The sequence below is a fragment of the Pavona decussata genome, unplaced genomic scaffold (genome assembly GCF_977016875.1).
Source record: "Pavona decussata unplaced genomic scaffold, jaPavDecu1.1 SCAFFOLD_187, whole genome shotgun sequence".
Taxonomy (NCBI): Eukaryota; Metazoa; Cnidaria; class Anthozoa; order Scleractinia; family Agariciidae; genus Pavona; species Pavona decussata.
In genome coordinates this window covers 105,001-132,758 of record NW_028145596.1, presented here as the reverse complement: position 1 = coordinate 132,758, position 27,758 = coordinate 105,001, and the positions used below count along the sequence as shown (strand labels likewise).

The following is a 27,758-nucleotide window of genomic DNA, read 5'->3' as shown; positions in this document are numbered from 1 at the left end:
CCATCGCTCTTGAAAGCGAGTGACAACAATTATCAGATTTGTAAAGACGTGTGGATCAATTAGACTGGCACTTTTATATCCATCCTGCAAACATCCTGCAATCTCACTGCAGATAAATAGCATAAGCATGAACCATGAGTAACGAAATCCACAGATACTATGTCTTCACAGATAACATTTATTTAGCGCTGCCTGAGAAAACATCTAGCTTGTCAATGGAAAAATCAGTGCCACAATATTTTCCTCACAAGTGGACTGCACAGACGAAAACATAACACTTCAGTGACACTATGGGCAACGCTTGGTAAATCAACAACTTGCCAAATGCCATCTGCAAATTGACATAAATAGCCTTTTCCTTTTCTACAACAAACTTGATTGAATCCTCGAAAACCTCGCAAACTTTGCTAAACGCGTCCTCCATACTGTCCGCCATTGTGTTTCCATGAGTTACAGGTACACCGCACAGGAATTTTGTGTGTTGGTTCTGTGATTTTATCAGGTTATTAACTGTGATTGGCTAAGAATTTCTACGTCATGGAAATTGTTTTGCCACTTGGGTTTGCAGACGCTGTTTTTTTCAGCAGAGAGAGGGACAGCCGGAAATATGTCTGTGTTCGCAGGCCTGCTATACTTTATATTAGCACTAGCCAGATTTTCAAACCCAATTTGTTGACTTCAAAGTGATTTCACATGCTGCTTTGGCCACCACACACATTTTATAATTTGTACTGTAGTTATTTTATCTTGTAATAATCTGTTGTAACTATACTTTTCTTTCAATGTTAATGTTGTGTAAATAGTGTGAAATAAATGAACCTGAACCTATCCAGTAGTCATGAGGCATGACATAGGTGGGGGGAGGGGTGGTGTGAGAATATTGCCAGAATATTCTCACACTGTTCACCAACGCCCACCCCCCCCCCCCCCCTCCCAACTATGCCTAACTACAGTATATGCCTACCACTTGCCTTGAATCATAAATGTTTTTAGAGCACATCAATAGTTCAAATTATCTGTCTTCCTATTTCAGGTCTTTATGCAGCAGCCTATGATGACAAGGTAGAATGGGTGATAGTAAAAGGCGTGGCCAGTTTTGGAGATCCAACTCAGCCTTCAAGTGGTGACTGGATGGCTTTTGCAAGTACCATGGCAGCCTCTGTTGTGGCAAACATTCTTAACGATCCTCGTGTTTTCCAAGGATGGCTGCACTATAGCCAAGGTAAATGTCATCACTGGAAAAGCTGGCTGAAGGACATGATCAATTGAGTCTGGCCTTAAAAATATTCTTGTTTAGCTCTTCTTGCCTGTTGTTTCTAATAATTTCATGTAACTTGTAATTATTATTATTATGGTTATTACAGTGTATATACTTGGTTATCATTTTATTGAATGAACATTTGATGGTTTTAACCCAAAGAAAAGAGTGAATTTTTCATGTGGCTAAATGTAATTATTTTAGGCAAGGTTAAAGTCAAGACAATGCCGGTCAGTGCTCGCCTCTCGTCGTGGCTCAGGGGCGATCTTTGAGCTCTCTGCTGGGGGCTTCCCATGGTTCACTTTGCATTTGCTTGCTTGCTGGCTTGTGAGAAAGGCCATTTTACTTGCTTTATTTTCAAGCCTTTTTCCCTCTCTGCCTTCCCTTGGTAAGTATTCCACTGATTGGGTGTCAGTGTGACGGTGCCTTTGGTGGTGGCTGCTCGCAGGGTTGCCATAAACCTTCCCCGTGCCTGATTGCTGCCCGGCTTTGACCTTTTACACACCAGCTCCCAAGCTCATCTATTGTTGATGAGTTTAATTGCTCAATAAACCACACAAATGCATGTTGTGTGTTTTTATTTTTAAAATTTACCAAGTCATTTTAAATATTAATTTTCAGGTGACGTCAGTGAGCACATGAGCACTGAAATGGAAGAATTGGATATTCCCCATAGCACAAGAAGAAAGAAAATGAAAAAAAAGAGAAAAAGAAAGAGAGAAGGAAGCGAGGATGAAGGTCAGTTCCAGTTAGCTATGTATATCAAAATGGATCTGTTGGCAATTGGTCTGTGAAAAAATTACAGGTAGCAATTTCAGGGGTTTCATTAACATTTTCATCATTTGGGCAAGAGCTTATTGTACCTAGGCATAATAGTTAACCTTAATATGATCTCTTGTTACAAACAGTGGTTGCGATGTTTAAAGCAGCTGGAAAAAGTTGTGTTCTTAGACGATCAATTTGCCCCGCGGCTGGCCTTCAATAAAATCCCTGCAATTTATGAAAATGATTTATTTGTTATGCCACATGTGTGGGGTGTCTCTCTATTGAACAATGGTTTCAAGCTTGGAAATAAAAGGGAGGGGGAGGGGGGGGGGTCGATAAGATAAGATGGGAAAGAGACGAAACGGGGGACTTACAGGGTATTAAGAGTGTGAAGTAATTCTTTGTTCATGCACTCACATCAAATTGAAAATTAATGCATTGGCAGGAAAACCTAACATTAACATGAACGCTTTAGAACTTTTTTCTTTGTCTTCCTTCGTTCGTTCGTTTCTTCTTGCTTGCCCGCCCGTCTTCCATCGTTTTTCAAAAACCGCAAAGGTGATCAAAATGTGGCTCACATTCATGGCTGCATGGCAGATTACAAAGAATGTTTATTAGGTTTTGTTTTGAATGTTGATCTTCAGATGACATCAGCGAGAAAGTTGAGCAGACGAGAAAAGAAAGCAAGAGAAAGAAAAAGGAGAAGAAAAGGAAAAAAAAGGGAAGAGAAGAAAAACGTGAGGAAAAGAGAAGGAAAAGGAGAAGAAGAGAAAAGAAGGATGAAGGTTAGTTCCAGTTAGTTTCATGTATGGAAAAGGCTGACCTGGGTAGACTTCATGGAAGCAGTCTAATAATTAAACGGTTCTCGCTGTCCTTAAAGACGAAGTATTTGTGTTTGTGAAAGGAATTACAGAGAATTACGTATAAAGAAGTTGCACCGAACCATTTCATTAATTATTAGTAATTAGTTACAAAAGTGCGAGATATACGTTATGATGCATGGACCACGAAATAACAAACAGTTTTGCCAAACTTATACACATAATTCTTCATGGAAAGAAAAAATGTCATAACATCAAGAGTAAAAACGTTTCTGGGTCGTTTTCTTTTCACCGCGCGCGGCCTGGTATAATATTCGACAGCAGCGATGCTGTACAATTCCTGATTGAAAGTAACTAAAAGTAAACAAGCGTTCCAAAGCAAAAACGTTGTGAAGAATCTAGACTTGAAACTTTTAAGTGTTGAATGTGAGGAATTAAGATTAGGGTAGTTGCAAACCTGTGCAAGTTTAATTTTCTAGCAAGAAACGTGTATGAAAAAGTCGGGACAATAAGAGATGTGGATATAAGTCTGCTTCTGATACGCAACCAAATAATCGTCTCGTGGAAAGATAAACCTCAGAACGAAAAGGAAGTGGCACGATTTTGTCTTCTTTACAAAATTGCCATAAAACTATTATCTTTATTAAGGCTACGGCTCTGAGAGTTGTTTGTAATACCCATCTCCTAGATTGTGTTAATCTTTAAATTAATTAATTAACTAATTATTTTTTTTATTAATTTTTTTCGGGGGGGGGGGGGGGGTCGTTGGCTACAGTTTGGTACTGAAAATTTGTTCAAAAAGCGAAACCAGTACAGAAAAGGAATCTGGCGGTTTGTGAAATAGAATATCACGATCAGATTTTTATCCCCAATACATATTTGGCTGCGCAAAGCTTTCTCGACATACAAACTGGCTGATGTAATGTTCATTTTCTTTTCCTCAATCCAGATAATTTGCAACTGCAAGCAGCCGTACAAAAGATAAAGGACGATGTTTTAGCAGGCACGAAGCAGCTTACAGGTCTTCAACAACCCTTCAGAACTAATCCAGGTGAAGGCCCAGAAGCTAAAGATCTGAGTACGGACCAAATATATGTAAATGCAGTAATTCACGAAGGCAGAGTGAACTATGACTTTCCCACAGATAGATGGGAACAACTCAAAGTGTACCCCACACCCAATGCGAGTCAGTCCAAGTCTGTACGGCCAGAGGACATCTTTGATGCGCAGCACAACAATGTCCTCGTTGTTGGTCGTCCAGGCATTGGCAAAACGATGCTGTCTACTAAGCTTCTTCGAATGTGGGCATCCGGTCACCCCAAGATGAAAACGCATTTTAACATGGCCTTCCTTTTGAAATTCAGACATTTAAACTCGGAAACAGACCTCAATCTTTATGAGCTGTTGGACCGCGCAGAAACAGTAGGACGTTTGGATGACGATGTCTGGAGCTATATTGAAGAGAACCCAACCAAAGTACTTTTGATTTTCGATGGAATTGATGAATTCTCTGCAAGGTCAGACGTAGCCCAAGATGACTCATATTACAAGGACACTGGGGAGACGAAAATGCCCCTCCGTTGTCTCTACAGCAAGCTAGTGTCAGGAAAACTTCTCCGTGGTTCTACGTGTAACGACAGGCGGAAAGACACAGAGTCCGCAAAACACAACTTATTTATTCCGGTTGAACAGCAACGACAAAACTTCAAGATGGCTTCCTACAAGCTCGGTCACGTGACACGCAAGGCGGGAACTAGACTTGTACTTCATGTAACCATACTCGTTACATCTCCCTTCCTAAGTCTAATAGTTTAGTTTATGCATACAGAACGTTAATGATAATAAAAAAAGCAATAACATAATGTTCAAATCTGCCTTAGAAAGTCTCCTATATTAAAACGCCCCTGCAAAAGTACATAATAAAGCCAAATTGAAAAAAGGGGCAACAAGGCAGAGTCAGTGTCTTATTTCAGCACTCATAATCTTTTAACCACACTGGGGGGCGGCGGTCCCGCACTGGACGACCTTCAGTATGAGGCTCAGAAACCACTGGTGATGATGGTATCATTGCCTGTGGCGGCTCAGCAGGACTTGACTCTACCAGTTCCATTGGATCGGTCATGTCGAGGTTTGTCTCCACTGACTCCGGTAACTCCTCGGGTGTTGCTCTGAGCCATTTGCGGTTCCGACGATAATGCTTTCCGTTCACTTCAACCAAGTAGGAACGGGTCCCCTCCTCTCCAATGACGCGCCCCAGTGACCATTCCTTCTCGCGTGGCAATCGCATTCTAATGGCATCACCGTCAAGCAATTTTGGCAGTTCATGTGAGTGACGATCATAGTAGTATTTCTGCTTCTGCTTTCTAATCTTGATCTTTTCGGGGACATCAGTTATCACCTGTGGAGTTAACAATTGCTTGGCTACTGGGAGACGGGTGCGTGTTCGCCTACCATATAGTAGCTGAACAGGAGAAGCATTCATACCCTCAGTTGGTGTGTTGCGCCACTCAAGTAACGCCAGCAGAGGATCACGCTTATCAGCTCGGGCTTTGGTCAGCAATGACTTGCAAGTCTTGACTGCATTTTCCACACGACCATTACTTTGTGCGTGATAAGGGCTTGATGTGACGTGGTGAAAATCCCATTCCTTACTGAAGGTCTGGAAATCTTCACTGTTGAAGGGGGGCCCATTGTCACTGATGAGAGTCACAGGAATACCATGCCTGGAAAACCACGCCTTTAGAATGGTGATAACACGGTTGCTGGTGGTGCTACTCATATCTTGCACTTCAAAATAGCCAGAGTAGTAATCAACGGCTATCAAAAATGATTGCCCGTTCAGCACGAAAAGATCAACACCAACTTTCTGCCATGGCAAATTAGGTACATCATGAGGCTTTAAAGGCTCTTTACATTGTTCGGGCTGATAACGGTTACAGATTCCACACCTTGACAAGTGATCTTTGAGCTGGGCTGTGATTCCAGGCCAGTAAACAATGTCGCGGGCACGACGCAATGTTCCTTCTATTCCAATATGTGATTCATGCAGGCTCTTTACAACACCAGAACGCTCTTTAAATGGTATCACAAGGCGATGACCCTTGTATACCAATCCATCTTCTATGGTCAGCTCATCACGGCTGTTCCAATACAGCTCAATTACTTGCCTCCGACGCCGGTCATATTTGTGAGCTTCTGACAGGGTCTCTGGCCAACCCTCATGAATAACATCAGACAGGGTCTGTAATTCTTCATCCTGAGCAGTCTCCTTGCGCAGCTCTTCCAAGCGAGTGGGGGAGACACTTAAATCTTCACCATTTTTAATCTGCTCTAACTCAAAAGCGAACAGTCGTTCTCTGACAGAACGGACGTCACTGTCCTGGGTCTGACTCACTGGTTCCTTTTCCAAGTAAGCGCGACTTAATGTGTCAGCCAAGAACATGGTCTCTCCTTTCTTGTATACCACTTGGATGTCATAGTTCTGTAAGCGGAGACGCATGCGTTGGAGGCGTTTTGGCGAACTGTGGATTGGCTTCTTGAATATGGTTTCCAACGGCTTGTGGTCTGACTGCACAATTACATTGCTCCTTCCAAAAATGTACTGATCAAATTTCTCACAAGCATAAACTATGGCGAGTAGCTCTTTTTCAATCTGCGCATAGTTTTGTTCCGTTTGAGTCATCACACGAGAGCTGTAAGCCACTGGGCGCTCCTCCTGTAGCAGAGCTGCACCAAGTCCACTTTGGGAAGCATCGCATTGAATGACCACTGGCTTATTCACGTCATAGTAGGCAAGTACAGGTGCAGATACAATCATTTCCTTGACATGGGCCACAGCATCAGTATGACTTTGCAGCCAACACCACTCAGCATCCTTTTCAGTGAGTTTTCTCAAGACTTCTGTTTCTTCGGATAGACGTGGGAGGAACTTTGCCAAGTAGTTCACCATGCCCAGGAACCTACGTAAGGACTGGACATCAGTCGGGTCTGGCATCCCCACAATTGCCTCAACCTTGTGTGGATCTGGTTTCAGTCCCTCACGGGTTAGAATGTGTCCGATGAAGGGAACTTCTTGCTGTCTCAGTCGGGCTTTCTTCTTGTTCAACTTCAGGTTTCTCTCACGGCAACGGTCTAGGAAGGCACGCACATTCCGGTCATGGTCTGTCTGCCACTCAGCAGGTGTGTTGCCAAATCCAACGATCACAAAATCATCTGCAATTACTTCTACTCCTTTAAGCCCCTCAATGTGCTCTCGCATTTTGCGCTGCCAAACTTCCGGCGCACTATTGATGCCGAATGGCATTCGCTTCCAACGGTAGCGCCCGAACGGGGTGTTAAACGTTGTTAAACTACTAGACTCATCGTCAAGTTCCACTTGCCAGAAACCATTACTGGCATCAAAAACACTGAACAATTTTGCCCCATTCAGCCTAGTTGCAATCTCTTCAATTGTCGGCATCGGGAAGTGTTCACGCTTTATGGCAAGATTCAGATCCCTGGGATCCAAACAGATGCGTAATTTGGTTTCCCCCTCAGCTTCGGTGGATGGCTTGGTCACCACTAGCATACTGGATACCCAGTCAGTAGGATGGTCGACTTGTTCGATTATGTTAGCAGCTACCATTTCTTCGAGCTTCCGCTGAACTCGCTCAGTCATCGCAACAGGTAAACGCCGCGGAGGATGCACTACAGGTCTGATGGACTCGTCTGTTACAATGTGGTACTGTCCGTCCAACTTTCCAAGGCCTTCAAATACATCGTCATACTCTTCCAGCAATGGCTCTGTGTCGGACTTCAGTACATTGACGCGTGGATCTCGGTCACTGTCTAGAATCTTTATCAAGTTCATTTCCAGCATTGTCTGCTTAGACAGTATGGGCTCATACCCATGGCCCCTGACTACATTGACTTCAATTTTGTGTGCGTTTCCTTTGCGGGAGACATACACTGTGGCTTTGCCCTCGATGGGTTGCTCATCTCCATTAGCTAAAACCAGGATTGACTTGCCGCGTGCATTGAGGAAATTCAAGTGCAGATCGCCAGTCACCTTCTTGTACACATCCAAGGGCAAAAGATTGCATTCAGCCCCCGTGTCCATCAAGAAGCTTACATCGTGACCTGAAAGGGGGTTAGACTCTTTTGATACAGTGAGGGTAACCATCTCACGACCTCCGTTTCCAACACCTGCGGCACTTAAATAAAATCGCTCTTGGACAGAAGACACCTTGCTTTTTGCTGGGCACTTGACAACAAAATGATTCCTTTTTTTACAATATGCACAAATCTGGCCAAAGGCAGGGCAGCTACGTCTTTCGTGGTTCCTACCACAGAATCTGCAGTCCTTGATCCAGCCACTGCTGACAGATGGGACATTTTCTGACTGCTCTTTCTCTTTCTCTTTCACAGCACTCAATCCAGACTCAGCAGACATAACTTTCATTTGAACAGCCGTACTCTCGGCGGCACGAGCGATATCTATAGCTTTCTCAAGAGTCAATTTCTTCTCTTTGAGCAAATTTTCACGTACCTTGGCAGTTTTGGTACCTGTCACCAGTCGATCCCGGAGAAGCTGATCGGGTGTGATTGACTCGAAATCACAATTTGCTGCAATTTGGCGAAGCTCCGTCAAATATTGATCAACAGTTTCAGATTCCCGCTGATCCCGCGTAAAGAAAAGAAAACGTTCGTAAATAGTGTTTTCCCTGGGAATGCAATACTCTTGGAACTTGCTTACAACCGCAGCGATTTTCTTCGCGTCGTCTGGCGAGGCCCACGTGAAAGTACGAAACACCTTGTTCGCTTCTTTTCCAATTACGGCCAAAAGTGTTGCTACTTGGCGTGCTTCTTCCTCTTTATCTAGCTTCGTAGCCAGCCTGTAATTATTCCAAGCAGAAACCCAAGTTCGCCAATTGGACGCTGTCGAACCATCGTTTAGCTCGAGTATGTCAGGAGGAGGTATTTGGAAATTCGCCATGGTTATCAAACTTGAAGCCGGCCTTTCGCTATTTTGAACACTGGTTTCAGGCATAAATTCGGTAGCTTCTGCCACAAATCATTCCTTTTCGTGACGTGTGGATCCGGGAAACTTCTGACACCATGTAACGACAGGCGGAAAGACACAGAGTCCGCAAAACACAACTTATTTATTCCGGTTGAACAGCAACGACAAAACTTCAAGATGGCTTCCTACAAGCTCGGTCACGTGACACGCAAGGCGGGAACTAGACTTGTACTTCATGTAACCATACTCGTTACACTACGGTGATAACGACAACAAGACCAACTGCTGTGGAATGTGTTAGAAACCTAAAATTCAAAAGGACAGTTGAAATTCTTGGATTTACATCAGAGCAAATTGAGGACTATGTGGAGAAGTTTACAGAAGGTGATCGCGTCGCGAAAGAAACAATATGGCAACACATCAGCACAAACATAAACCTCTTTTCACTGTGCTATATCCCCGTGAATTGTTTTATCGTATGTCATTGCTTGCTACACTTGATAACGATCTGTATCTTCGATGGAGGACTGCAACTCCCAACAAAGATGACCGAAATTTACAGCATGACCGTCAAGATTTTCTTTCATAAGCACAATCGTGATGACAAATACAGCTGCTCTAAAACCGATCTTGGGACGTACATGTACAAACCATTTAAACAGCTTCATCCCGAAAATGAAATGGTGTTCAAGAGACTGGGAAAATCGCTTTTAATGGCATTAAACAAGGAAGATTAATCTTTGAATCAAACGAAGTTGATGGACTGGAGGATTGTGGACTGCTTCACCGTTTACCCGACGCCAAGCCCCGTTTACTTAGTGAACAGCCCAAAGCACAATACTGTTTCCTGCACTTAACAGTGCAGGAATTTTTCGCTGCTAAGCATGTAACGGACACCATGACTAAAGAGGAATTGCGAAGATTTGTTGCTGATCACATCAACAAAGGTGCATGGCAAGTAGTGATACAGTTTGTGGCTGGGCTGTTGGAGCCTGATCCAGACCAAGAAATGTCCAATGTTGATATTTTTAGTGAACTTCTTCCTATGTCGACACAGGAGCCACCCGAGTTTAAGTTGTTTAGAGAGGGAAGGATACTGACCTGCTGGCCAGCTCAGGTAGACATGAGCTTAGCCCTGAACGTATGTAAATGTTTGTATGAGATCAATGTAAAGCAGCAATCTACATTACAAAACAAATTGGCAGAAATTGGTTTTCATGGAGTGTATTTGGAGTTTTGTTCCCTAGCACCTCTAGATTGTGCAGCTGTACTGCATGCCCTTAAAAATGTTAACAGAGACTTGTACTTGAATTTGTCACATAACGGTATGGGTAGGTTGGGTTGTGTAGAGATTGGTCGTGCAATAAAAGATGAAAATAATAAACTCACTGGGTTAAGCCTGGATAATAACGGTATAGGAGACCAAGGAGCAGCACACCTGTGTGATGCACTAAAAGATGAAAATAATAAACTCACTGAGTTAAGCCTGGGGAATAACGGTATAGGAGACCAAGGAGCAGCACACCTGTGTGATGCACTAAAACATGAAAATAATAAACTCACTGCGTTAATCCTAGACAATAACAATATAAGAAAACAAGGAGCAGCACACCTGTGTGATGCACTAAAAAATAAAAATTGTAAACTCACTGACTTGAACCTTAGTAACAACAATATAGGAGAACAAGGAGCAGCACACCTGTGTGATGCACTAAAAAATAAAAATTGTAAACTCACTGACTTGAACCTTAGTAACAACAATATAGGAGAACAAGGAGCAGCACTCCTGTGTGATGCACTAAAAGATAAAAGTTGTAAACTCACTAACTTGTGCCTTAAATATAACAATATAGGAGACCAAGGAGTAGCACACCTGTGTGATGCACTAAAAGATAAAAGTTGTAAACTCACTTACTTGTACCTTAGGTATCACGATATAGGGGACCAAAGAGCAGCACACCTGTGTGATGCGCTAAAAGATGAAAATTGTAAACTCACTGTCTTGGACGTTAGTTATAACAATATAGGAGAACAAGGAGCAGCACACCTGTGTGATGCACTGGAAGATAAAAATTGTAAACTCACTAACTTGTACCTTGGTGATAACAATATAAGAGAACAAGGAGCAGCACACCTGTGTGACGCACTAAAAGATAAAAATTGTAAACTCACTTACTTGTACCTTGCTGGTAACAATATAGGAGACCAAGGAGCAGCAAACCTGTGTGATGCACTAAAAGATAAAAATTGTAAACTCACTTACTTGTACCTTGCTGATAACAATATAAGACCACAAGTCGTGGCACACCTGTGGGATGTACTACAAGATGTACCCTGTCAAGTTAAATTTTAGTTCGCTCGACACACGGAAAACCCCTTAGCAAGAGAGAGCGGTGTTCAATTGAGTATCACAAAACCGTAACCAAAGTAATTACTGTTAACGTACCTCAAAAAAAAAAAAAAAAAAAGTAAACAACACAATGAATTTATCAACCACGAAGAAAATGTAAGTAAATGGCCTTTAACGCGGAAAACCATTTTAAGTAAGTCAGGATTGTTTTTGATTTGATGTCTAATAATTGAGAAAGTGGCCAACTTAACCATTTATAGACCGAAGGAAAGGAAATGCGAAATGTTTACTTTGCATGCTCAATTGAAAAGCGCTCTAACAATCAATCCAATACTGATGTGTTTAAATATGAAATACTTGCACAAAATACAGGTGTATATAATAATCTGCTCCGAACATGGCTCTCAGAGCTAAAACCCAAAATGTTGTTTTCCTGACAGTGTCAATATATTCCATATTTATTCTCGAGAGGAATGTATGTGTAAAGGAACAAATAAACAATTATTAAAAGTAAACGTCTGCCTTTTTTTGCTTGCTATTGGCTTAGAGACCGTACACACCCATAGAGAACGAACAGATGACAAAATAAAAGTACTTTCCTCTTTTGCGAACGAACGATAAGAAACACGAAAGGACAACGGGAAGGTTTGCAAGGTTTGGCCGATGTCAAATGACGTGAGGTCGAAGGACTTAAAGCATCATCGGGTGAAGAGTGTGTCACTCGCCACTTACTCAATTTTCCGGGAGTTGTGGCTCTTTATAAACGAATGTTTGGTTTATCAACAGAGTTGAAAATTAATGGTAAATCGGCCGCCGTAAAGAGATTCGAGTGATGACGTTTCGAGCCGTTGCCCTTCGCCAGAGCGAATCCAAATCAAAGGCTCCTGTGAGCCAACTCGTGAATGCAGATGACACATAGTAATTGAAATTTAGACGGCTACGGAAACTTCCTTGAAAGCTAAAAGAAACTATATCTTTGCCCGATTATGTAACGAAAAATAACCATTCTTGTACTCTTGTATTCTGATGCGCCGATTAAAAAAATCACGTGTTTTTTTATTCAAAGTTCATAGAAGCACGCCATGTGCAGTACGTCATGCAAATTCGTGTCCCCGATAGTCCGGGGCTACTGGATTTTGCGATCGCGCTAGTGGATTCTAACCATCATTTGCCCGATGGGCAAGTGAAGTTTTTTTGGGAATTAAAATTACAAAATTACTGTAGGGCAAGCCGATCTCACAAAGGGAAATCTGTTCAACAAAGTATCGCATTACATTTCATGCCCGACATAAATGCGTGAAATTTTTCCTTTGGAGTTCAGTCCACGTAATCCTCAAGTAAAAATAATGAACTATGACAAGCTCTTGCTAAATAAGAATTATTTATCGACCGCGTCCTTTTGCTTTCCCATAAATTACCAGTTGTAAATTTCGAAAATGAAACATTTTTTCCCTTTGAAAGCTCTATGAAAGCTGACAAGATCTTAAAGTGTTCATTTCACCAGACATTTGCATAATTTTGTTTACGACGTCAATGATGCGTGACATGGCACGTTCGGTGAGGGTAAAAGGAGGAAAGAGTTTGCGGAATGGAATGTGGAAAGACGTGCGGAATGGCATAATTATGCAAAATAAGAATTGCGGAATGACATAATTATGCGAGATACGATTTATGCATAATGCTAACAGAAATACATTAAACTGAAAAAGCGCGCCTTTTTTTGGGCGCCAATTTGCAAATACAGCCTTTTTGTAACCATTCAACCGAAGAATGCATCACAAAAACCCAAACGATGGTATCTTCGAATTCAAACTTTTTTCCTTCGATTCTCATCGCATAGCCGTTGATGCAACATAGCAGCTCGTGGACTTTAATCGTTCGCGAGTGAACACAAGATTTGTAATACATTTGCATTAAAGAGGTTTGTTTATTTACGTAACCTGGTTTCCATTCCACACGAGTCGTCCGCCATTACGGGAGATGTATACAACTCAATCGAAGGCTGGTTAAACTTGACATGTTTCAAGCTTTCACAGCGCCTCGCAGGAAAAAGACGTGAGTAAAGAACCGCCTCTGTTTATTTTTGAAACGATTTATGTCACTTGTCGAGAATTTATCTGGTTATGACGAATGTGTTGTGGTTCGGTCATGCTCATTTCCGTTGTTTTACGTTTTATATTAATCAATTTATCATACACAGCCAAACACACACACACGCAAATAAATAAATAAATAAATAAATAAATAAAAACGAAAATAAAAATTTAACCGCAACCTATACCGCAGAACTCTTTCCCCGTATTTTGACGTGTTGATTTCGGTTTTTTATTTTCGAAGGAAGGATCTTGATGAAACAAATAAAATTTTCAACTCCAATATTTTATAAGAAACTATATCTAAGCAATTCGGGAAAGATTTCCGCACAGCCCCATACATTATTTATCTATGCACAACTGTCACACTAACCCACTTCCAAAAACGACGAGCGTGAAAACAGAGTGTGTGCCAAATGTATAGATAATTATGCATGGGGCTGTGCAGATATCTTGACGCAACTCGTACTAAAAATACTGTAAGAGACTAATGTCACTTGAAGCCTCGGTAATTAATACCATACCGTAATTCTTATCTACTTTCTTTTCTTTTTCCTTTTTTTTTTATTTTAAAAAATCGATATAAGCTTGTATTGTACTGGTTATCCCATACCATGAAATCCCGGTTTTAAGTCCCCCTCCCCTGCTAATAAATCGCCTCGATTTTTGGGCCATCTATTTGTAAACGAAAATTTTATTCCGTGATAAACCCCTACCACTCTTCCACCTACAGTCCCATCTTTGATCTTTATATAAACACGTAACACCCCTTCCCCCCTTGCCCCTAAAAAAGCCGTTGACATTTCCTTTTTACGTATCCCCACCCGTAACCGGAATTTTACGGTATTATGGTCTGTGCCTCATTACAAGAGCCTGTGAAGTTTTCCTAGACTCAACCTATTGTTGACTTTTTTGGTTTTCCTTGTTTTATCTGATTGGTGAGTATCACAGGTCTCGCAGAGGTAAACCCATAAATGATTGGATTGCTCAGTAGCTCAACAACAGTAACTCAAGTAGCTCTACAAACATGTAATCTAACCAAACTTACACCCCAGGGGAGGGGGGGGGGACTCTTACATAAAACTGAAGGGACAAGCCGTCAAAAATGTTGAACAGAATGTTCTAAATTGTACCAGACTCTCTTGGCTTAGGTGTGGCCCCAATGTAGTTTCCTTAAAGGTTACCAAAACAAAATATTGAAATAATCAAGCAGTTTCCTCATTGCACAGAACAGAAAAGCTTTCCTTTGAGGTTTTGAAAGGAGAGATGCAGATTTCCACCGCAATGGTACAAAACTGCACATTTTCAACCCCTGTCAGGGACAAGCATTTTTACATCGCCCTAAAATTGACCTCCCATTTCCCCTCGGGGTGTAGAGCAATAATAACTAACTGTTCACATGGAGTTAACGTTTGGCAACAACAACAACAAGCAAGAGAGGATCAAAAGTATGAATTCTCCATACATGTTCCGATACATACCCAGCTGTTCACTAATTATGACTTTTTTTTAGGTCAACCATACAACCAGAGTTTTTTTGTTTTTTGTTTACATACACATAATTTTTTTAAAAATTAATTTTTATGATTCTTGATGACTGACCTAAAAATAAACCAAGGGGAATCGTCATCATTCCAATAAGTCATGTAAGACCATTAGAGGATTAAGCCCACACATATACTTGATCCTCTCTTATGACAACCAAAACTATATCCACCATAACTTTAGCTGGTAATTCTAGTTGTCATAGCAGTTTCCATGTCCACATATATAACGCTTGTAATATAAAAACTCTACAAATAGTATCTTCATTTAACATAAAGTTTGAAGATACTTAAGCATAATATAAACAAGGCTGTTTTCACGCAAAAAAATGAGTTGTTCATGACATAATTAGGGACCGATCGTTTATTACGTCCTAGGGGGTTAAACGAGCTCTTTTTGGGGGATGTGGGGGGGGGGGGGTTGTGCCTTGTACGAAAAGTGAGGGGGTTAAATCGACTAGATACTTCTCCATATCGCTACTATTCTTCAGAGCGGCAAAGCTCTTGCACATAATAGGTTGAGTAATGACATAGACAGGCAAACCGTGTATTTCATCAAGCAGTTTATCTCTGAAGGCTTGTTTCTCTGGGCAAAAAAATTGAACAAAAGACGAATAGAGATGGTAGGCTTCTTCAAAATCTATATAATTATCCACATCCTTGATCCACATCCATACATCAAATGCTCCTGTACTGCTCTCAAACCCCGAGCTGCTTTGACCTTCTGTGTACCTTCTTTTGAGGACCGTGAAGAATAGACTCCAGCAATAACAAAACATCATTCTAAGGTACGTTCCCTTACTTGAATTTTGCCTAACTTCTGATTGTTTCTCTTGCCAGTTCAGATTCAGAGAGCTAGCGACTTCCGCATGTAACCAAGCGTTGTCACCAGGGGCCCGTTTCTCGAAAGACCCGGTAACTTACCGGGCCCGATAAGTAATTTTGGTGACAAATGTTTCTTAACAGAAGTCAATTTTTGTCAGCTTTGAAAACTAAATTTTAAAATCATGTTATTCTATGAAAACATTGGCCAAGTACCATGTCTGTAATTGTTCTGTAATCGGCGAAAAACGGGCCCAGTAAGTTACCGGGCTTTCGAGAAACAGGCCCCAGGAATTTCTCAACAATTCAACCGCCACGCCAACCTTAGGGGGGGGGGGGGGGGGTAAAATTTTCAAACTGTCATTGCAGTGGGGGGTAAAACTTTTGTTTGAAAGATTTTTTTGGGGGGTAAAGTTTTCATACACTCGATTTTTTAGAAAACCACTGCCCGCCCGCCCCCCCCCCCCCCCCCCCCCTCCATAGGACGTAATAAACAATCGGTCCCTTAGTTATGTAATGTAATTTGAAAACAACTCAACAAACTTATCGTTTTCAAAGCGATGTTGTAATGTTCTTGCTTACAGTTTGTAAAATGTCAAAAAAAAAAATGATTTAATGTGGAACCTTGCCAGTATACAACAAAGATGCATTATCATTTAATTAGGCCAAAATGTAAAAGCAAATTCTAAAAACTGATCGATTTTAGTTTTTATTTGTCTGAGACAGTTCAAGTATCAGACAAAATGGTCAGTAAAATAATAAGAAAAAAAAGCCGAAAAACCAGTATATAATACTAACATATTCTTTAAGGCTTTGCCCCACTATAAGCTAGCATAATGTTGAAACACCTACTTAGATACCCACTTCAAAGATCAGAATAAACAATGTTTGGGGTAACACGTTTTATACTTTGAAAATAAAATACAATGTGACTGGATTGTTCAGCCATTGTGATGGATGATAGCTGTTACAGTGGTGAAGAAGCTTTCTCTATCTTAGGAATATTTTGGGATGTTATCAGTATGATTTATTTGCAAGTTCTTCTAACTGTAAAGTATACACGCTGAAGGTGATTCCATCACTTATAAGTCAGAGGGACATGCACTATTCATGGTTAAAAATGGGCATGGGTGTTATTTCAACACGTTGCAACAGTTATTGCAGTTCCCCTCCCCCTACCCCTCTCTTCTCCAAAGTGGACTGAATTTCATGTTTCCTCTCTAAAACCGAGATTTTACGGTTTTGGATAACCAGTACAATACAAGAAAGTAGGCTTCAAGTGACATTAGTCTCTTACAGTATTTTTAGTACGAGTTGCGTCAAGATATCTGCACAGCCCCATGCATAATTATCTATACATTTGGCACACACTCTGTTCTCACGCTCGTCGTGTTAGTGTGACAGTTGTGCATGGATAAATAATGTATGGGGCTGTGCGGAAATATTTCCCGAATTGCTTAGATATTGTTTCTGATAAAATATTGGAGTTGAAAATTTTATTTGTTTCATCAAGATCCTTCCTTCGAAAATAAAAAACCGAAATCTACACGTCAAAATACGGGGAAAGAGTTCTGCGGTATAGATTGCGGTTAAATTTTTATTTTCGTTTTTATTTATTTATTTATTTATTTATTTATTTATTTATTTATTTATTTGCGTGTGTGTGTGTTTGGCTGTGTATGATAAATTGATTAATATAAAACGTAAAACAACGGATATGAGCATGACCGAACCACAACACATTATTAGTCGAAATATTAGCCACTAATAAATCTGCCCTTTGCCGTAGTGCCAGCCTTGCATTCAGTTTTGTATTTTCACAACACATTCGTCATAACCAGATAAATCCTCGACAAGTGACATAAATCGTTTCAAAAATAAACTCACGTCTTTTTCCTGCGAGGCGCTGTGAAAGCTTGAAACATGTCAAGTTTAACCAGCCTTCGATTGAGTTGTATACATCTCCCGTAATGGCGGACGACTCGTGTGGAATGGAAACCAGGTTACGTAAATAAACAAACCTCTTTAATGCAAATGTATTACAAATCTTGTGTTCACTCGCAAACGATAAAAGTCCACGAGCTGCTATGTTGCATTAACGGCTATGCGATGAGGATCGAAGGAAAAAAGTTTGAATTCGAAGATACCATCGTTTGGGTTTTTGTGATGCATTCTTCGGTTGAATGGTTACAAAAAGGCTGTATTTGCAAATTGGCGCCCAAAAAAAGGCGCGCTTTTTCAGTTTAATGTATTTCTGTGAGTCATTATGCATAAATCGTATCTCGCATAATTATGTCATTCCGCAATTCTTATTTTGCATAATTATGCCATTCCGCACGTCTTTCCACATTCCATTCCGCAAACTCTTTCCGCCTTTTACCCTCACCGTGGCACGTTCTACTTTCGCGTGAAAACTGACAAATTAAATTATTTTTTAATTAAATTATTTCTAAATTAAATTATTTTTAATTCTTAAAAGAAACCGCAGTTTGTAGAAAAAAATGAAAAGAACCTATAACTTTGCTCAGATTCAACGAAAAATCTCCATTCTTACACTAAACTGATTGTCAAATTATTCTCTACAGATTGAATGAGAGAATTCTGACGCGTCATGAAAAATAATTTTCACGTTTTTTTTTTCACTAATTGAGTTTACGACCCCGGACTTTCTGCAAAACTAAAAAAACTTGTAACTTTGCTCAGATTGAACGAAAAATCTCCATTCTTGCACTGAATGATCGTCAAATTATTCTCTACATATTGAATAAGAATTTCCTGATGCGCCGTGAACAATAAATGTTCGCGTGTTTTTTCCACTAATTGAATTTAAAACTCATTCACTGCGCACGCCCGAACGTTAACGACAAAACCGACCGACCAACCAACCAACCAACCAACCAAGTCAAAAGTCAGCTATCGCTATAACTCGTTCATTGCGCTACGCACATTCACGAGTTAAAAATGGCTCTGCCGAAGGGCTAACGCTCGAAACGTCAGCATTCGAATCTCTGTACGGTGGCCAATTTACCTTTAGTTTTCAACTCTGTTGATAAACCAAACATTCGTTTCTACTCCCCACCGATGCATTACCACAGTTTCTTTAGAAACAAACTTCCTTATCCATTATGGCTCTTTATAGTCCGACAGCAAACTTAACCGTTTGTAATTTAAGAATGGTGCCCTATTTTGCTACTGCGCACACGTTCAGCGCATCTCGGAATTGTCCGAGAAACTCTGATTTCTTATGGACTGGGGCTACTAATTGAAAGTTTTTTTGCGCGGTTTATGTCTACGCGGGAAGAGAAGATCTTGATAAAAGTTACTAAATCTGTATTGGGAAGCACCATCCTACCCGAATTTTTGAATAGTTGGCCGATGAAAACTTGAAGCGCTTCTCTGGAAACGACACCGAATCGCAGGTTTCATGGCCCCCGGAAGGTTCACGGGCTAGATTCACGAAGGCCTTCTTAGTTTAGATTCTGGTGCAGCCGTTGGTAGAATCATCACGCAATGCTTCCTCCCATGGAACGAATAAACTGTTAACTTTATTCAACATGAAAGGAATCTCCAACTTATCAACAATGCCTCAAAATTTACAAAAAATTATTACTAGTATGTTACTGATTCCAATATAGCATGGCGAATCTTTTCTCTTTCAGTGCAAATAAACCGCTCGGTTTACAGGAGGATGGCAACATTACAACGAAAAATGAAAACAGCAAATTCGTGAATTCTTCTTAGTCAAGAAAGGCATATTTCTTGCGCGAGTAGTTATTTTAATTTGATTCGACTCCTACCCCTGGGATAGGCCTGCTTAAAAGTGTTTTGTTCCGGGAGTTTGCTGAGGGTGGTAACAACAAGAATTGAACCGCGCATATATGAGAGCTAATGAGAAGCGTTTTCTTGCGGTATTGCTCATTGTGCTCCGCTACATGGCGAATTGAATTATGAGCGCTGAAGTGAAAGCTAATGATCAACAGAGAGATTCTTTTATTAGCGTGCAAGCAAGGGTCTCAGTGTGACATATATTTGGGGCGAGCGAAGCGAACGGCGAGAAGATTGGGGACAATCCTCTAGTGGTAAGCGGCACGCATGCTCTCTGCCAAGGCGGTTAGACCCCAGATAGGAGAGTTTGCTTGCAAGCTACTTTGATGTTTTGCCGCTTTCAGAGGGCAAAAAGTGTTTTGTAAATAGCATTTTTCCGATAAAATAACCGTCGATATATAAAGTTATTACTTGGGCTTCCCAAAGGGACACCAAGTTGAAAATTGCCCTTCGTTTTTTTTGTTTTTGTTTTTGTTTTCCTCTTTCAGTCACAAATCGCCGTCTGGGCCTTAAAACGCATGCGCAGGTAATCTTGTCGCTGCATGGGTTTGCATGGGTCGGCCATTTTTTAGTCGACGATTTTCGCATTTTCCGAAGGAAAACACAACTTTTCGAAATGGTACATCGAAAGAAGAACTACTTAGGAATACTCAACAGTTTCGATAGCGGAAATCCGAGAAATAACGGCGAAGAAACTGTGCTTCGAGTACAAATTGATGTTTTATCCAGGCGACGAGTTAGCGGAGCGCGGACATCTCACTTCCTTATTCAGGCCACGGACTTTCTACAAAATTTTTTAGTACTTCTGGGAATTCAACGGCTGAAAAATTACAGGTTTAATCGTGAATTTGTACTGAAATACTATTCTAATTGACCGATTCTTTATATTCTGAACAGTTTTAGCGAAAATTTGAAAAACGTGCCACGCACGGGTTGATAAATTCGCTTCGAAATGGACTGATAGTTCCTTCAAATCGCTTTCGCGTCTCTCGTCTCGCATTTAGAATTATAAGCGTTTCTTTCTTAGGCGTAAACAAAGACTTTTCTGAATAAATTTTTCGTTTAGGAAAGCATTCTGTCTGTTTTTCTCTCCTTAATTGCCAAAACGTGACAACTGCGTAATCTTGCGTAAACAAACGCACGCACTGGAGACGGATCAAATTTCGCCGATGTGACGCGAGGACAAATTTCATCGATTAATGGGTGAAAGATACTGACAAAAAGAAATTCCCACGAAACACCAATTTCAATCAGAATTCCCTTATTTCAAAAAACAAAAACTTTTGCGAGGGGGGGATGAAGCCAACACAAGATATCCCTGCCCACTTTGCTAAATCCTGTTGGCCAGATAGACGCACAGATAGGTTGAAAGCTCGGATTTTACTGTCAGAACCTGTATTAGATTCTAAAATTCTGTATTAGATTCCGGTCAGTGTAAAACGCAGACTACAGACCGGGCGTAAAAAACGGACAGAGGGCACAATTTAGACCAGGAATATACATTGCTTACAATATACTTGCTTGTACTATGCTGTAAAACAATCGACAAATGACAACTGAGATTTTATCATGTCAACTTTCTGGCGTTTACAGCTGGATATGCCAGGAATGAAGCCCAAGTTCACGCACATATGCGTCTTGTTTGATTTGATTTGATTTGATTTGATTTGATTTGAAAGGGTTATTCAAGCGAAAGTCCGCTGTTTTGTATGATTCATGGAAGGTACATCTTCTTCTCTCTTCTCAATCCAGTGGCTGTTCTCGTTCTTTCCCTCTGACGCCCGCATCAGAAGATTGATGACTCCTTGCTTAACCGGCCAGCGTTTCTTCACTCGATCTGTTTGACTAAATGGAGCCTTGCCAGACCAGCTGCGCCTCCTGAGGCAAGCCACGAAAAAGCTTGCTTATTAGGGTTGAAACGAACCTGGGGAAAACAAAACTTTGAACTGAGTAATCAGTGTTCTAATAACAACTACTATAAGAGAGTGTTAATCGATATCCTTTTGACTTCGAAGACTACATTATCACGATGGACTAAAACACAGCCAAAGAGGCGCGGTTGTGAAGTGGTGGGAAGGGAGTCCTCACCAGTTTTCTACGGGGATACTCCGCCTTGAGGTCCAAACCCTTACCCTGTTATAAACCATTTTTGCAAGAAAAGGTAATCCCTCCCGCATAGCTAAAGTAGAAACATTGCATAGTATTTCCTTGGGTCTGTTAAATAACAGTTCTTCCCCCCCTTGAAATCCCTTTCCTTTCAATATACCTCCAGCCTGAAGAAATGCACCTTTTCGGGTAGGCTCGATGGCCAGCCACTGTTCGGAAAATGAGCCAGCGCCCTCTCTTTGGGGCCTCCCCGAAAAGTCCATTATAGGGACTAAGCCCTCCCCTAGCCTGCGAAGCAGGTGTAGCCTTGGAGGGGCGGAAGAAGGGGGAAGAAAAGTGCAAACGAGTGGGAGATTAAGGAGAGTGGAGGGTCCCCTCATTTCTCTCACTTTTACCCGCTCCTCCTCCCACTCGCCCTCCCCCTCCCCGATAACGTCTGCTTCGTAGGCCACCCCTCCCTTCGTATAAAGTGGTTAGCGGTTTGTATCCAGAGGGTCGGTAATTCCCGGCTGTCGGGCTTGCGGGTCTCTCGATTGCCGTCTTGTTTTAGGGCCGGTTTAGGGACTGTGCAATAATTATCTGGAGGGGGGTTTCTAAGATTAATAGGGGGGGCCTGAACTTAAACCAAAGCGCAGGGTAGGGGGGGGGGGGTAAGATGTAATTTCTTAAACATTTGTAGGGTGGGTTAGAAGTTAAACTGAGAAGTCTGATCTCAATCCATGGACTCAAGATAATGTATATTACATGTAAGCTAATCAAAATCAATTTTTGGAATCTTTTAAGAAATACTAATATTAACAGCTTCAAAACCTTGTACTAAAAATGAACAGTTTATCTCAACAATATTAAACATATATTCAAGAGCTTGGGTTAAATCCCGAGTTGGTTTTGAACAAGAACTTCCGCTCTATCTAAGGCAAGAAGGTCTAATGGTATCTGGAAACAAGGCACAATGAATTAGTTGAGCGAATACTTAAGCATGCAGATGGTTCTGTAGCAAGAACATGTAATGAAGACATCGAAGATGATGATGAAAACATTCCCTCCAGTTCTCATGATGATACCTCAAGTGACTCTGAGGAGGAGTCAACCGAGTATGAAGGTGGCTCATCAGGCGACGATTATGTGGAGCGTAGCTTCCAAGTTTTATTTGTTGATGATGCAGACATACCAGAAGTAGTGTAAAGGTGAAGAGGGATGTAGGGAGGATCGGAGGTTGGGGAGGGGGGGGGGGGGGTTGAAAGTAATCTCTCCTCTAGACGGGGATGGACAAAAAGTTATTTTAACTTTAATTCAGGGCGGGTGCAACTTTATTTAAAGACCTACTTTGCTAATTTTAGAACCCCCCTCCCCCCCCCTCCAGATAATTGTTGCACAGTCCCTTACATGGAAAGCGGGTAGCCTGTAGGACAGGCGTTATTTTTATTATTTTTTGCGTTTTTTTCAGGCGAGCGGAGGCAATTGGAGGCAAGCGCGCACAATCTTTCCGAGAAAAAGATCCGTTAAAAATGCACTACCTGGGAACCAAGAATTCTTGGTATAGAGGGAAGGAGTGAGGGGTTTAATATTTCAAAATTGGATCTCCAAACGGGGAGATCTATTGAAGACTGGGACTAGACAGAGAGGCCTGGCTAGCTTTTATGGTGGGTATAAACTGCGTAAGCTTGTTATCCATTGCATGTGGATGAAAAAAATAGTAATAATAATAAAAATGGCGCTTGCAAACACAAATTACGACTGACACAACATTTTTCTTTTACGCTCTCGGTAGCTGTGACAGGAGCACAAGGAACACGTTACATCTACAGTGTCACGCAATCTCCCTACCCCGTGTATTGCCTGGGGATTGTACAAACGATCACACGGGACATTCTGCATGGAGTCTGGATTTAAAAGACGTTTAACATCTGGATCGGATTTGGTTATAGCATTTGCAAACTCAAGCTACAGAGACAAAAGAAGATCATGTGCACGGCTTAGCAACACACCATAACAGTTGTTGTTGTTATGGCTCCACCGTAGAGCTGAATATTGAGGTCAGGTCTTGCTGGTTTTGCGCCATGACCTCCTGGACCGCTTACCTCATTCTAGTCTGTTCCCTGGCCAGTCACGTGTGAATGTATATGAATAGTACAACAAAGGCAAGGCTGAGAATGATGTATTATTTATTAAATGACACAGGCATACTCGGAAAAAGAGAATCCGACTGCTCCTATTAGAACTCGAACCTAAGACCCTCCGATTATTAGATAGGATGCTATACCACTGAGCTACAAGAGACTCGTGGGAGCCCAGGCCGTTAACCTGGGTTCACGGGACAAACATCTTGGATACTGCTAGGATTGGAATGTCAATGTGTGGCATATGCGCAATGGAAATGAATAAAAGCAAGGCTGATTCCACCTGCAATGAAAATAACCCCTCTCTTATTTCATTGCTTTTAACTTCTATTGATGGCAGCAATCACCCTTCAAAATGATTTCTTTTTGGAGCTTACTTGTAATGAAAGACAAGCAACACGTTTCGACGGAACAAACTAGTCTAAACACCAGCTGTTTGCGTGTTAGATTTTCTTAAAGTCCTTCCCTTCGTCTTTCCTGGACTAAGTGCTTTTTACGGGTGATTCCTCATAACCCACCTGGGATAAAAAATTGTGCTTTAAAAAATTAACCCTGTAAACCACAAAAACTTCAACAAAGGTCATGCACGCTTTACATGCCTATGTTTTTTTTACTGCTGGATGGAGGGTCACTACTGTGACCGTGGTTTGGATATGTGTTCCTAATTACCATAAAATTTTGCCAACTTTAGCCTTGAATTTCTCCAAGAATTATTGATCATTTGAGAAGCCATATCAAATACTCAAAAGTGTGTTTCATCAGATATCCAAACATCTCGAAGTCGTTTAAAAAACTTAGTGTTTGGATATCTGATGAAACACGCTTTCTCGTGTTTGATATACAGCTGTTTCGACAAAGGTTGTCCAAAAAAGCGTAAAAGCGTACGCGACAATGCCGGAAGGTAGTCTGGGAAATACCCAATAAATTTCAATAAAAGCTCAGAATCCATATTACCCGCCATCTCAAAATCCGTATTGCCTGCCATCTCAAGTTATTGAAATTTATTGGGTATTTCCCAGACTACCTTTCGGCATTGTGGCGAACGGCTGTATTACATGAAGAATACACATAGATGAGCGACTTACAGTATTAACATCATGAAAGACCAGTTTGTGTTGCTGAAGAACTTCTTGAGTGGATTGAGGAAGTGATTCCTTTTCCTTTCCAACAGAGATTCCCTCTTTCCTTTTCTTTAATGATTCACCAGTGTCCTTATCCTCGAGTGTCGTGGTATCTTCCATTTCTTGGCTGCCATTTTTGTTACCAGGTTCTGATGCATCTTGGAGCTCTTCCAAACTTACCCTGTAAATGCCCTGTTGACGAACAAAGAAAACTCCTTTTAGTCAACAGACAATCAAATCTCTACATCAGGGTGAGGCCGCGCAGCCGGGTGATTAGAGGCGCAGACTCGTAATCTGGAGGCCCCAGGTTCGAGTCCCCTCTCTGACAGTCATGTCTAATATAGGCAAACTGATCGGGTTTGAAAAAAAAAAAAAACAGCCTCACGATCCGTACGGAAAGACAATTGTCGGTCCGTATACGGACGGAAAATTGCATCTCATTGAGGGACTTAGAATATTTGCACGTCATATGTGTCGAGCGAGGGGTTTATACGGTTTGACGATCCGTACACTTTGTAGAGATTGTTAGACACCTTTCGTTCCGTAAACGGATGGAAAATTACATCTCATTAAGAGGACTTGAATATTTCTATGTCTTATCTGAGCGAAGGGTTTATACGGTTTGACGATTCGTACGGTTTGTACAGATCGTAAAGACACTTTTCAGTCCGTTTACAGATGGAAAATTACATCTCATTAAGAGTACTTGAATATTTCCATGTCTTATCTGAGTGAGGGGTTTATACGGTTTGATGATCCGTACAGTTTGTACAGATCGTTTTATGGATACTGGTTATCTGCGCACTGTATAAATTGTCTAATATTCAGCCCGTCTGGCTGAACCACAAATTTAAAATGTCACTGCAGAGCAAACTCAATGACTATTTTAAACGAATACTTTGCACTGAGAGAAACAATAGGGAAAGCTTTAGTGCGAGGTTATTCGAGTGAGGCGTAAAGTTTCTTAAGTTTGAACTTTAGCTTTTAAGCGTTAAATTTCGTTTTGCTGTTTTTAAACTGTATTCTGCAGTCTTTGTATCGATAAAACATGTGTCCATGACGTTTATTCTGAGACCTCGCTTAATACGGTCCCCCGGATAATACGGTAAAGGTAAGGGTTAAGGGTAGAAGGGTGACCCTCCGGGCGGAACCTCCCCGGTATGACACTTTATCTAGTACCTCCGACTCTCCGACCCTCCCCTCTCCACACCATTGGGAATGTGAGATAATAAACCGATTGCCATATCGGTCTTAAAGGGACTATATCACCCCAGGCGCATGCGCGCGTAGATGAATAGCACTTTGAAATCGTTGGCCAACAGTTTTCCAAATACCGTCTGAGAGTTCAGGAAGCTGTTTTCATTTGTTTGAATCGCATTCATCTTCGGAAAGATACGTGAATTTTTAATGTAAACGTTCTTTACTAATTACAGGACCTGCTAATAACGATATTTTTAAAAGCTTTTGCAATGGCGGAAAAGAAAAAATCCCGCGACGAGTTGAATAAAAATTAGTCTCAAACTTGAAGATAAAAGTTGTAAGGCATAAACTAGGGCACTGTTCATTCATTTAGCCAAAAGTTTCGTTTGGAAATTTCGGAATCTTTTCGTGTCAAATGGAAAGGATTTTTTCCATTTTTTCCAAACTTGTAATCTCATTGGTAGATCAAAAGACGCACGTGATGACGCAATGATGACGCAAAAAGACAACACAATGGATATTTCGTACAAATGGATCGGGAATTTCCAATCCGACCTTTTGAAACGGAAAGAGTGAAGTACCTCCCCAACATCTTCCGTTTTCTCAGGAAAATTTCCGTTTGATCCGCGCGTTCTATTTGCTTTCCAACTCGCTGAATCGAAAATTTGGCTAAATGGACAGTGCCCCTGCTGTTTGACAACGCACGAAATTCAAGCAAATTATGAATTTTTTTACGCTTGAAAACCGCTAAATAAACAACGATTTACTTACAAACTTGGAAAACGTTTTTTTCTCTAGGTAGACTCCTTCTACTCCACCCGCGCCATCTCCACTCGCTGAAAGCTTGCTCCAATCGGAAGCGGACACACTCTGCCAGGACCCAGAAAACAACAAAAATTAAAAAAAAACAATCATACACTCTTTGGTCAACTCTCTAGAGCTGATTGAGGATTGGAACAACAACCTCAGCACTGCAAAACCTGTGTAAACTCCCCTCTTAAATCGCTGCAACTTGCGTGGCGTTATTTTCTTTGGTAAAGTTGCGGGATAATTTCCCCCTGCGCCGGGGGGAATTGGCCGGGCATTTTGCTATTGTAACTGTTTTAAATTGTAACGTCTTTTGCCACAGGCTCAGTCTCAACATACCCCGAAGAAGAAAGAACGTGCCTTTGAAATGTTGGAAAGTATATATATTTCACTGACCTTGAAATCAGCCTTGCTCAGTGCCTTGATCTATTTTGCATTAAATTCTCAGCCTCGGATATTGCATTTCTAGCGTTGTGATTGGTTCACTAAATCTCGGTTACCAGCTCATATACCGTAGTTTGACCTTACATGGAAAACGATTGCCCCATATGTCGCTAAGCTAAAAACTTTTTTCGGCCGGAAGCGAAAGTTTCTCCAGAAAAATGGAGAAAAAAAGAAATACCAGACAATGACAACAATAAAAGCCACAAAGTTCGGAATGACACTATTTAATGGTACGTATCTCCGAAGTTTCCTTTAAAATCAGAAAAATTGCACGATTTTACGATTTAGGCCCTGTTCAGACAAGGTGCCCGTACCAGAGCTCTGTGCCCGGGCGCTAAAAAGGACGTTGTTCACACTCCTTGGTGCCCAAGGAGCAATCGTGTCCTCCTTCGTAAATTTAGCGCCCGCCAGTTTGTTTTTGCTGTATCGTAAGGAGGCATGAGGAAAAAATATGGGAACTGACAAAATCCTGTTCGCACCA

At 41.3% G+C, this 27,758-nt stretch overlaps 2 protein-coding genes and 1 pseudogene across 3 annotated transcripts in view; 2 read left to right on the top strand and 1 right to left on the bottom strand.

The window, feature by feature from the left end:
- Positions 1–11,721, top strand: part of LOC146462448 (uncharacterized) — a 201,068-nt gene extending 189,347 nt beyond the window's left edge. Inside the window, exon 8 of the mRNA XM_085085567.1 lies at positions 10,142–11,721. Coding sequence (XP_084941693.1) covers positions 10,142–11,198 — 1,057 coding nt within the window. The 3' untranslated portion in view covers positions 11,199–11,721. The remainder of the gene's footprint in view (positions 1–10,141) is intronic.
- LOC146462444 (uncharacterized) overlaps positions 1–27,758 on the top strand; it is a 138,326-nt pseudogene that overhangs the window by 48,721 nt on the left and 61,847 nt on the right. The window lies entirely within an intron of this gene.
- LOC146462447 (uncharacterized) lies at positions 22,456–26,874 on the bottom strand. Its single transcript, XM_085085608.1, has 4 exons — positions 26,798–26,874; positions 24,791–25,018; positions 23,413–23,529; positions 22,456–22,521 (listed from the first exon to the last, which is right to left on the bottom strand). The coding sequence occupies exons 2-4, from the start codon at positions 24,944–24,946 to the stop codon at positions 22,456–22,458; spliced, it is 339 nt and encodes a 112-aa protein (XP_084941734.1). The 5' UTR covers positions 24,947–25,018; positions 26,798–26,874.

Bases quoted from the DNA above. Each gene is read 5' to 3' on its own strand.
- LOC146462447 (XM_085085608.1), bottom strand. From the start codon at position 24,946: ATGGAAGATACCACGACACTCGAGGATAAGGACACTGGTGAATCATTA. The intron at 23,530-24,790 runs GTAAGTCGCTCA...TTGTCTCTGTAG, and splicing joins TCTTTCATGATGTTAATACT to CTTGAGTTTGCAAATGCTAT. The intron at 22,522-23,412 runs GTAGGGAGATTG...CCTTGTTTCCAG, and splicing joins ATCCCCAGGCAATACACGGG to ATACCATTAGACCTTCTTGC.